Raw genomic sequence first — 12,313 nt, 5'->3', positions numbered from 1 at the left:
CACCCCCACCCCACCCGCTCCATCTCCCCACCCACCCCACCCCACCCGCTCCATCTCCCCACCCACCACACCCCACCCTCTGATTCCGTGTCCAGGCGTCTCCCAGTGAAAGCTTGGCAGTCCCGGTGGAGCAGCGGTAGAGTTGCTGCCTTACAGCGCTTCCAGCGCCAGAGACCCGGGTTCGATCCCGACTACGGAGTGCTGTCTGTACGGAGTTTGTACGTTCTCTCCCCGTGACCTGCGTGGATTTTCTCCGGGATCTTCGGTTTCCTCCCACACTCCCAAGACGTGCAGGGTTTGTAGCTTGATTAAAAATGTGACATTGTCCAAGTTGGCGATACGCAGAATACTGCCCTGCCCGCTACAAAATTCACAAGGTTCAGAAGCGGCCCGTTCGGCCGGCTACGAGGTGATCCCATTCCGTCCCTCGACGCGCGGCGCCCTGTTGACTTCCGAAGACTGTTCGAGACCGCTCGCAACTCGGCAGAGAAAGAGTCATTTTGTAAAAGAGACGGGGGGGTGGGGGGGGGGGGGGGGTGGGTGAAGGGGGTTGGGGTGTGTGTGGGGGTTGGGGTGTGTTGTGGGGAGGGGGTGAAGGGGGTTGGGGTGTGTGTGGGGGTTGGGGTGGGGGTGGGGGGAGGGGGGTTGGGGGGTGTGGGGGGGGTGTGTGTGGGGGTTGGGGTGGGGGGGGGTGTGGGGGTTGGGGTGTGTGTGGGGGGGGTGTGTGTGGGGTTGGGGTGTGTGTGTGGGGGGGGTGTGTGTGGGGGTTGGGGTGTGTGTGGGGAGGGGGTGAAGGGGGTTGGGGTGTGTGGGGGGGTTGGGGTGGGGGTGGGGGGGGGTGAAGGGGGTTGGGGGTGTGGGGGGAGAGGGTGAAGGGGGTTGGGGTGTGTGGGGGGGTTGGGGTGGGGGTGGGGGGGGGGTGAAAGGGGGTTGGGGGGTGTGGGGGGAGGGGGTGAAGGGGGTTGGGGTGTTGTGTGGGGGTTGGGGTGTGTGTGGGGGTTGGGGTTGTGTGTGGGGTTGGGGTGTGTGTGGGGGTTGGGGTGTGTGCGGGGAGGGGGTGAAGGGGGTTGGGGTGTGGTGGGGGGAGGGTGGGGTGTGTGAAGGGGGTTGGGGTGTGTGGGGGGTTGGGGGTGGGGGTGGGGGGGGTGAAGGGGGTTGGGGTGTGTGTGGGGTTGGGGTGGGGGTGGGGGGGGTGAAGGGGGTTGGGGTGTGTGTGGGGGTTGGGGTGTGTGTGGGGGTGTGTGAAGGGGGTCGGGGTTGTGGTGGGGGGGGGTGGGGTGTGTGAAGGGGGTTGGGGGGTGGTGGGGGTGGGGGGGTGTGAAGGGGGTTGGGGTGTGGTGGGGGGAGGGTGGGGTGTGTGAAGGGGTTTGAGGTGTGGGGTTGGGGTGTGGGGGGGCGGGGTAGAGCCGACTTGGCCCGGTTCCAAAGATGTAGGCGGGGTTTTTTCCGCTCGATCTGCGCCAATTTGGAAATTGATAACTCTTGCAAACGCTGAGCAACACATACAGACAATCGGTGGCGGTGATGAAACACTTTAAAAAAAAAGACTTTCCCCCTGCCTCTAGCAGCTCTTGGGGGTAGATTTGAGAGAGGGCAAACTAAAATGATAAATCAAAAAGCCGGCCAGTGTTGTGAGTCCAGCCTTTGGGATCACCGCTTCTACGCCTGTTCTTGGCTTTCCCAGGGTATGGGGTCGTTGTTGTCCACGGGCGCCGCGTTCTCCCTGTGTTGCCAAAAGTGCTGGACATCGGGCGGGACGCTCTGGCCCAGGTCGCGGCAGATGGCCACGTCTTGGCGGGCGGAGATGGTGGGCAGGGCGCAGAGGGAGCTGGCGGCTCCAGCGTGTGGAGGGGCGGCGGCGCAGACCTTCTCGCCGAAGGTGGAGGTCCCACCCTGGCCGCCCGCCCTCCTCCGTGTGGCCACCGCCCAGGCGCTCCTCGCCCCGTCCTTGAAGTCCTGCGAGGCGGCCAGCAAGACCAGCGGGTTGACCGCGCAGTTGGCCAGGGTGAGGAGCTGCGCCGCCACCAGCAAGGCGACCGGAGGGGCGGCGCCGCTCACCCCGCGGTACCTGCTCCAAGTCCAGGCCACCCACTCGGGCAGCCTCATCAGGGCGAACGCCCCACTCAAAGCCAAGAGCATGGCCGTCACCCTCCTGATCTCGTACCTGCGGTTCGGGGTCCTGTTCGTGTTGCCCGCGGGTTCGTTCTTCAGCAAGGCTTTGAGCAAGCAAGCCAGGGCGAAGCCAAGGGGGGCGAGATAGACGACCAGCGGGTAAGCCACGCCGAACACCCTCATGAAGTGCCAGGCGTGAGCCGGGATCTCCAGCACGCAGGCGGTATGGTCCTCACGCCTCCTGAGGTCGGCGAACAGCCAGTGTGGGACTGGCAGGAGGACGGACAGCGACCAGATGGAGCAGGTGACGGCGATCAGGCGCCGGCACTTGAAGTGGATGTACTTCTTGGGCTCGGCGACGTGCTGGTAGCGAGCGTGCCCCACCGCGGCCAGGGTGAAACTTTTCGCCGACAGGCAAGCCTGGAAGAAGTAGTCGGAAGTCTTGCAGAGGAACCAGCCGAGGGGCCAGCTGGGTCTGGAGTAGACGGCGGCTCTGAGAGGCGCGCAGAAGAGTAGGATCAGGAGGTCGGTGGCACTCAGTAGGACGATGAGGCCGTTGGCCACCGAGCTCTTGGCTTGCCTGAAGTCGTACAGGAGGACGGCCACCACCAAGGTGTTGCCAGCCAAGCCCACCAGGCAGATGACTCCAAGCACCACGGGCAGGGCGACTTTCATCTCAGCGTCTTCCATCACCTGAAACCCGCCGGCGTATTGCAACAGGTCGCTGGAGCTGTTCATGTTCATGGTGCTGAAATCCAACGCTGGGAGCTGTTCGATGGAGCGGTGCTGAAAACTAGCGCTTGGCTGGGCTGGAAAATAAAGGACCGCAGATGGGATTTTTTTGTGTTTTGCTGAGGGTTTTTTTTGGGGGGGGGGTGGGTGGGAGGGCAAAGAAAAAAAATATATATATTAACACGTCAAAGCGAGCACGTCGCCCAGAAGCTCTCAACCCGGTGCCCGCAAGAGCGGTTTCTAACTAATTCACCCTGACGCCGTCACGCTGGCGGACCCCAGCGCTGCGAATGGCAGAAGGATTTTATTTTAACTCATTGCTCCCCGAGCGTTTGGGTTGAAAAGCACTGGTCTCGTCTGGCAGGCTGCAGCCAGCCCACTTACGCGTCAATACGCGGCTGTGGAATTCTCTGCCTCAGAGATCTCTGGATGCTTTCAAGACAGAGCTGGACAGAGCTCTTAAAGATAGCCGAGTCAGGGGATATGGGGAGAAGGCAGGAACGGGGTACTGATTGTGGATGATCAGCCATGATCACATTGAATGGCGGTGCTGGCTCGAAGGGCCGAATGGCCCACTCCTGCACCTATTGTCTAGTGTCTATTGTCTATAATTTGCCTGTGTTATCTGTCACACGTTTGAGAGATGTGCAGGAAGGAACTGCAGGTCCTGGTTTACATCGAAGATAGACACAAAACGCTGGAGTAACTCAGCGGGACAGGCAGCATCTCTGGAGGGAAGGAATGGGTGATGTTTCGGGTTGAGACCCTTCTTCAGACTACTTATAACCATATGACCTTATGACACGAAGCAGAGAGTTTTATTTTTGTATCGCAGCGAGTTATTTGTTCATAAGGTGGTTGGAGCAGAATTTGGCCATTCGGCCCATTCAATCGTAGCTGTTCTATCTCTCCCTCCTAACCCATTCTCCTGCTTTCTCCCCATAACCCCTGACATATGTACCAATCAAGAATGTGTTAATCCTCGCCTTAAAAGTACCCATTGACTTGGCCTCCACAGCCGTCTGTGGCAATGAATTCCACAGATTCACCACCCTCTGACTAAATAAATTCGGCCTCATCTACTTCCTAAAGGAACGTCCTTTAATTCTAAGGCTATCAGTTCTGGTCCTAGACTCTCCTACTAGTGCAAAGTACGGGGTCAGGGGATAGGGGGGGAAAGGCAGGAGAATTGGGTTAGGGGGAAGAGATAGATCAGCATTGGTTGAATGGCGGAGTAGACTTGATGGGCCGAATGGCCTAATCCTACTACTATCACATGACTTTTTGACATGCCACAGCACTTTCTGAAGTTAATTCTCTCATTCAGTAGTGAATGGGGCTAAATTGTACCACAACGAATCCTGGGACAACTAATCTCCTTTAGTTAGTCAGCTCGATTGCTGTTTATTGAGAGAGAAATATTTGTCATCACCATGCTGGGTTCTTATACAGTATGATTGGTGTAGAAAGGAACTGCAGATGCTGGTATATGCCAAAGATAGACACAATGTCCCCTAATTTGAGGAAGGACATTCTTGCTATTGAGGGAGTGCAGTGTAGGTTTACAAGGTTAATTCCCGGGATGGCGGGACTGTCATATGCTGAGAGAATGGAGCGGCTGGGCTTGTACACTCTGGAGTTTAGAAGGATGAGAGGGAAACTCATTGAAACTTATAAGATTGTTAAGGGCTTGGACACGCTAGAGGCAGGAATCATGTTCCTGATGTTGGGGGAGTCCAGAGCCAGGGGCCACAGTTTAAGAATAAGGAGTAAGCCATTTAGAACGGAGATGAGGAAACACTTTTTCTCACAGAGAATGGTGAGTCTGTGGAATTCTCTGCCTCAGAGGGCGGTGGAGGCAGGTTCTCTGGATGCTTTCAAGAGAGAGCAATATAAGGCTCTTAATAATAGCGGAGTCAGGGGATATGGGGAGAAGGCAAGAACGGGGTACTGATTGGGGATGATCAGTCATGATCACATTGAATGGCAGTGCTGGCTCGAAGGGCCAAATGGCCTATTCTTGCACCTATTGTCTATTGTCTAATGTGCCGGTGTAACTCAGCGGGTCAGTCAGCATCTCAGTGGCTCCCCACCACCCTACAGGCCGCAGCCCACCGCGTAATGAGGACAAGTGGTAAGCTTAGAAATACAGCATGGAAACAGGCCCTTCGGCCCACGGAATATGCACTGATCAGTGATCCACGCACACTTTAATTTAGAATTAAAGTGCGCTCTTTAAAAAAGGAGGTGAGGGGAAACTTCTTTACTCAGAGTGCAGTTAATTTGTGGAACACATTGCACAGAATGCTGTGGAGGCCAAGTCAGTGTATATTTATAAGGCAGAGATAGGATAATCAGTTATTGATTAGAGCGGGTGTCAAGGGCTATGGGGAGAAGGCATGAAAATGGGATTAGGTGGCAGAGATCAGCCATGATTGAATGGCGGAGTAGACTCGATGGGCCGAATGGCCTAATTCTAACTCCTATAACTTGTGAACTTGTGAACTAGCACTATCCTACACACACTAGGTTAAATGGGCAATTATACCAAGCCAATTAAACTACAAACCTGTACGTCTTTGGAGAGTGGGAGAGAACTGGAGCACTCGGAGAAAACCCACGCAGGTCTCGGGGAGAACGTATAAGATCCGTGCGAACAGCACCCGTAGACAGGATCGAACCCGGGACTCTGGCGCTGCGAGGCAGCAACTCTACCGCTGCACCAACATGCCACCAGTGCCCTTTCAAATAGGTTTGTAAGTTAATTGACGTAGTATACCCTGGGTGTCCTTGTACACCGGTCACTAAAAGCTGGCGTGCAGGTACAGCAGGCAGTGAAGAAAGCTAATGGAATGTTGGCCTTCATAACAAGAGGATTTCAGTATAGGAGTAAAGAGGTTCTTCTGCAGTTGTATAGGGCTCTGGTGAGACCACATCTGGAGTATTGTGTACAGTTTTGGTCTCCTAATTTGAGAAAGGACATCCTTGTGATTGTGGCAGTGCAGCGTAAGTTCACGAGATTGATCCCTGGGATGGCGGGACTGTCATATGAGGAAAGATTGAAAAGACTAGGCTTGTATTCACTGGAGTTTAGAAGGATGAGGGGGCATCTTAGAGAAACATATAAAATTATAAAAGGACTGGACAAGCTAGATGCAGGAAAAATGTTCCCAATGTTGGGCTAGTCCGGAACCAGGGGCTACAGTCTTAGAATAAAGGGGTGGCCATTTGAAACTGAGGTGAGAAAAAACGTTTTCACCCAGTGAGTTGTGAATTTGTGGAATTCCCTGCCACAGAGGGCAGTGGAGGCCAAGTCACTGGATGGATTTAAGAGAGAGTTAGAGCTCTAGGGGCTAGTGGACTCAAGGGATATGGGGAGAAGACAGGCATGGGTTATTGATAGGGGACGATCAGCCATGATCACAATGAATGGTGGTGCTGGCTCGAAGGGCCGAATGGCCTCCTCCTGCACCTATTTTCTATGTTTCTATGAATCAAGGGATATGGGGAGAAGGCAGGCACGGGTTACTGATTGGGGACGATCAGCCATGATCACATTGAATGGCGGTGCTGGTTCAAAGGGCCGAACGGCCTCCTCCTGCACCTATTGTCTATTGTCTATTGGAAATTGTCTCTCGTGTGTGTAGGATAATGCTAACGTGCGGCATGGACTCGATGGGCCGAAGAGCCTGCTTCCACTCTGTATCTCTATACTAAAATCTAACCTAAAACTAGTAGCCCTGGACAGGGTTAACAAAGTTAGCCCCATCTAATGAATCCCTTAACACTCTGGTAGTCCCAGTCAATATTAGCAAAGTTTAAATCGCCTATGAGTACAAACCTATTATTCATGCACCTCTCTGCAATTAACCTACATACTTGCTCCTCTATCTCACAGTGATTATTGGAGGATCAATGGGACAATTCCCTCAAAGTAATCTTCCCTTTCTTATTTCTAAGTTGTAATTGTAAAATTGATAAGGCATGCATTCAGGTCAAAAACAAATCACAGCGAATTTCCAGTTTAATTTAGTTTACTTCATCATCGCAAGATGGCAGATGGAGTTTAATGCTGATAAATGTGAGGTGCTACACCTTGGCAGGACAAATCAAAATAGGACGTACATGGTAAATGGTAGGGAATTGAAGAATACAGTTGAACAGAGGGATCTAGGAATAACTGTGCACAGTTCCCTGAAGGTGGAATCTCATATAGATAGGGTGGTAAAGAAAGCTTTTGGTATGCTAGCCTTTATAAATCAGAGCATTGAGTATAGAAGCTGGGATGTAATGTTAAAATTGTACAAGGCATTGGTGAGACCAAATCTGGAGTATGGTGTACAATTTTGGTCGCCCAATTATAGGAAGGATGTCAACAAAATAGAGAGAGTACAGAGGAGATTTACTAGAATGTTGCCTGGGTTTCAACAACTAAGTTACAGAGAAAGGTTGAACAAGTTAGGTCTTTATTCTCTGGAGCGCAGAAGGTTAAGGGGGGACTTGATAGAGGTCTTTAAAATGATGAGAGGGATAGACAGAGTTGATGTGGATCAGCTTTTCCCTTTGAGAATAGGCAAGATTCAAACAAGAGGACATGACTTCAGAATTAAGGGACAGAAGTTTAGGGGTAACATGAGGGGGAACTTCTTTACTCAGAGAGTGGTAGCGGTGTGGAATGAGCTTCCAGTGGAAGTGGTGGAGGCAGGTTCGTTGGTATCATTTAAAAATAAATTGGATAGGTATATGGATGAGAAGGGAATGGAGGGTTATGGTATGAGTGCAGGCAGGTGGGACTAAGGGAAAATAATTGTTTGGCACGGACTTGTAGGGCCGAGATGGCCTATTTCCGTGCTGTAATTGTTATATGGTTATATGTTCCCGAGGTACAGTGAATAGCCTTTATGTTGCGTGTTATTCAGTCAGCAGAAAGACTGCATGGTTTAGTTTAGAGATACAGCGAGGAAACAGGCCCTTCGGCCCAACAAGTCCGCGCCGACCAGCGATCTCCGCGAACACTAACACTATCCTTACACACACTAGGGACGATTTACAATTCACTAAAGGGCCTGTCCCACAACCATGCGACTGCATGCGGCAAGCATGACCAAACCGGAAATCTTCCATAGAAACATAGAAGCACCTATATTCTATGTTTCCATGTTTCTATGGAAGCGGGGCCCGCCCGGAGGTCGAGTGATCCCGTACGAGTTGACGTGAAGTTCGAGCGAAGACCGCGGGAAGTTCGTGCGTGACGTATGGCATCGAGACGCTGCACACGCCCGTCGAGGCAGTACGTACGGCTTCAATGCGGCTGCTGGCCGGCAGGCCGTTGCCGCGCAGAATATTTGAACAGTGTCAGTTTTTCGGAGCCCCGCGCGATGCCGGGACCAGCCCCGCACAACTCCATACGGCTCCGGCGATCGAAGTGGGACCGGCCCCGCGAGGCCGTACGGCTCAAGCGACCACGTTAGGTCGCGCTTGCCGCATGCAGTCGCATTCTCGTGGGACAGGCCCTTAAGCCAATTGACCTACAAACCTGTACGTCTTTGGAGTGTGGGCGGGAATCAGAGCACCCGGAGGTATGGGGAGAACGTATAAACTCCATACAGACAAGCAACCACAGTCAGGATCGAACCCGGGTCCCTGGCGCTGTAAGGCAGTAACTCTACCACTGCACCACCATGATGCACAACCCCTTCAGTCCCTGCATATCCCTGCATCTTTCAAAAAGGCTCTTCAATCCCATTATCATATCTGCCCACCACCACCCCTGGCAATGTGTTCCAAGCACACACACACACCTGTATCTCTGAAGTCTAAGGTCCCAAGGTCACATGCAGGTAAAGGAGATCAGTTTGACACCTGGTATCACGGTTCAGTACACACATTGTGGGCCGAAGGGCCTCTTCCTGAGCTGTTTTGCTCTCGATTCTGCATTTTACCATCAAGGAGAATTACAGAAATTGAAGTGTACGTCTGTCAGATTCTCCAGTAACAAGTGGGGAAAAAATAAATAAATGAAACCATCCTTATAAATAGAAAACACTTAAACCTTCCACAAATTCTGTCAATGTCTGTGGAAACAGGAGGATTGAGTTCACATATCAGACTGATGGCTTTTCGCAGAAGCTGCCTAATATGCTGGGTGGCTCCAATGTTTTTTTCATATTTCAAGATTCACAGCACTTGCGGCATTTTGCTTTTTGATTTGAAGTGCACTCTAAAAATTAAAATGGGGACAATGTTTTTGCAGGAAAACAAACGCTCCTCCTCCTCCTCCCCTTTTCCTTCCTTCTCCCCCCCCCCCCCACCCCCCATCAGTCTGAAGAAGGGTTTCGGCCCGAAACGTCGCCTATTTCCTTCGCTCCATAGATGCTGCTGCACCCGCTGAGTTTCCCCAGCAATTTTGTGTACCTTCGATATTCCAGCATCTGCAGTTCCTTTTTGAACACAAAAGTCTTTTATTCGCAGACATGAACTCGAAGTCCTGGAGTAACTCAACAGGTCAGTCAGCATCCCTGGAGAACATGGATAGGTGACGTTTTGGGCCGGGACCCTTCCTCAGACTGAAGAAGGGTCTCGATCCAAGTCGGAACGAAGAAGGGTCCCAACCCGAGTTGTCGTCCATCGATTTTCTCCGGGGATGCTGCCTGATCTGCTGAGTTAATCATGGAGTCATGGTGTCATACAGTGTGAAAATACATGGTGTCCAATGTGCAGGAAAAATGTTCCCAATGTTGGGCGAGTCCAGAACCAGGGGCCACAGTCTTAGAATAAAGGGGAGGTCATTTAAGACTGAAGTGAGAAAAAACGTTTTCACCCAGAGAGTTGTGAATTTATGGAATTCCCTGCCATAAAGGGCAGTGGAGGCCAAGTCACTGGATGGATTTAATAGAGAGTTGGATAGAGCTCTAGGGGCTAGTGGAGTCAAGGGATATGGGGAGAAGGCAGGCACGGGTTATTGATAGGGGACGATCAGCCATGATCACAATGAATGGCGGTGCTGGCTCGAAGGGCCGAATGGCCTCCTCCTGCACCTATTTTCTATGTCTATGTCTATGTCTAAAACAGGCCCTTCAGCTCAACCTGCCCACAACCGACCGACATGCCCCATCTACACCAGTCCCAGCTGCCCGCATTTGGCCCACATCCCTCTAAACCTGTCCTCATCATTTACCTGTCCAAACGTTTTTTAAACATTATGATAGTACATGCCTCAACTACCTCCTCCGGCAGCTTGTTCTATTTGCTCCAATTTCTCCAGCATTTTGTGACTGCCTTTGGTTTAAACCAGCATCTGATGTTCCATTTTATTACATTTTATCTTTTATTCGCAGGTATACAAACAACGAAGCAAATGTTCGTAACTCATTAGTTGCAGTTTCACTCGTTAACTGGTGGCATAGCGGTGGAGTTGCTGCCTCACAGCACCAGAGACCCGGGTTCGATCCTGAGCACGGATGCTGTCGGCGTGGAGTTTGCACGTTCTCCCCGTGTCCTGCGTGGGTTTTCTCCGGGTGCTCCGGTATCCTCCCACACTCCAAAGATAATCGACAATAGACAATAGGTGCAGGAGTAGGCCATTCGGCCCTTCGGGCCAGCACCACCATTCAATGTGATCATGGCTGATCATCCCCAATCAATACCCCGTTCCTGCCTTCTCCCCATATCCGCTGACTCCACTATTTTTAAGAGCCCTATCTAGCTCTCTCTTGAAAGCATCCAGAGAACCTGCCTAGGTTTGTAGGTCAATTGGCTTCGGTAAAATTGTAAATTGTCCCTAGTGTGTGTAGGATAGTATTAATGAGCGGGGATCGCTGGTCGGCGCGGACTCGGTGGGCCAAAGGACCTGTAAACTAAACTAAAAAAAACTCCTCCTCTCATTCCATATACTCCAGTTACTCCATCATATTGTGCTTATCATTGGTATAAACCAGCATCTGCAGTTCCTTTTTCAGTCAGTTTAGTTTATTGTCGTGGGTACAGGGAAAAGCTTTTGTTGCGTGCTATCCATTCAGCAGAAAGACAGCACATGAATACAATCGAGCCATTAGTATATGTTATATGTTATCTTTTACTCACAGATATACAAACAAGAGCACGGATTTTAATAACTCATTAACTGTAGTAAAATATCTCAAGGAACTTAATGACTGGAATACAAAAACAGAGATGTAAACAGGGATTATTATTATTAATTATTAAAGCTTTATTACAGACACAGGTCCATATAACACATCAAACAGAAAAAAAAGAAGATACAAAAATACATTAAAAAAATTGCATATTAGCCTATAAAATATACAAGCTATTGCACCAATGCAGTCTTAGCCTAGAAGTGAATCTATAGCAGCTTTTCAGAGGGCTGACTAGGGCTTCAATTATGTGGTTCTCTGACTTGTCCAGTCGACACATAAAACTAAACATCAGCTGTCTTAAGAGTGCCTCACAGGTTGGCACTCTAGTGGACACAAACAATTGACTGGCACTATGCCACCTAGGGACACGAAGTAGCAACCTCATTGCATCATTGTATGCTAACCTTAAGCCTCTGCATACTCTTTTTCTTATAATTAGACCACAATTGAGCAGTATATAACGGTGTGATGTAGGTTCTGAACAGGGAACACTTCACAGAATCAGAGCACATATAAAACTTCCTTATAAGCATGTTCGTTTGAAGATAAATTGTTACAGCGCTGTCGGTAGAGGTCTTTGTCATCCTTCCAGTCATCAGATATGACAAGACCTAAGTATTTAATTTCCTCACACACAGCAAGAGGACCGTCTGACAAATAAAAGGTTGGAAAAGTTGATTCCCTGTCCTCAGCGCTCCTAACTACCATTATGCGGCTTTTCTTAGCGTTATACTTTATGTCATAATCAAGGCCATACTGAGAGCACACCTTCAGCATCTGCTGCATCCCAGCACTATATGGACAGAGCAGGACCAGGTCGTCTGCATACATCAGATGGTTAACAATAGTGTTGCCCACAAGACAGCCAGTTTTTAACCTATTTATCTGATTTGACAGTTCGTCCATGTAAACATTAAATAAAATAGGAGACAAAATTCCTCCTTGCCGCACTCCGTTACTAACACAGAATGGAGCAGATACAACATTGTCCCATTTAACGTAAAACGTTTGATGGGCATACCAGAACACTAAGATTCTCACTAAGAATTTAGGGGCACCTCTATCTAGCAATTTTACAAACAAGTGTTCGTGATTAATTCTATCAAATGCCTTGGATGCATCAATAAAACATAGAAATACAGATGAATTCAGGCTTGTGTACCTGAACACAATCTCTTTAAGAGCTTAGATACACAGGTCAGTTCCATGTTTCCTTTTGAACCCAAACTGATTGTCAATGGTAAGGACATACATTTCCAGCTTTGTCAACAGTATTCTCTCCAGTACTTTAGATAAGATACTGGCTAAAGCAATAGGTTGGTAATTATCCA

General features: G+C 50.2%; 1 protein-coding gene across 1 annotated transcript; it reads right to left on the bottom strand.

The window, feature by feature from the left end:
• Positions 1-1,659: 1,659 nt before the first annotated feature.
• On the bottom strand, positions 1,660-2,863 carry LOC116987667 (G-protein coupled receptor 151-like). Its single transcript, XM_033043947.1, has one exon. It carries the CDS (start codon positions 2,854-2,856, stop codon positions 1,660-1,662), a length of 1,197 nt encoding a protein of 398 aa, XP_032899838.1. The 5' UTR covers positions 2,857-2,863.
• Between the last annotated feature and the right edge of the window lie 9,450 nt (positions 2,864-12,313).

This window comes from Amblyraja radiata, chromosome 1 (genome assembly GCF_010909765.2).
Source record: "Amblyraja radiata isolate CabotCenter1 chromosome 1, sAmbRad1.1.pri, whole genome shotgun sequence".
Taxonomy (NCBI): Eukaryota; Metazoa; Chordata; class Chondrichthyes; order Rajiformes; family Rajidae; genus Amblyraja; species Amblyraja radiata.
Note: the sequence above shows the minus strand (reverse complement) of the source record. Positions and strands in the feature narration are given on the sequence as shown.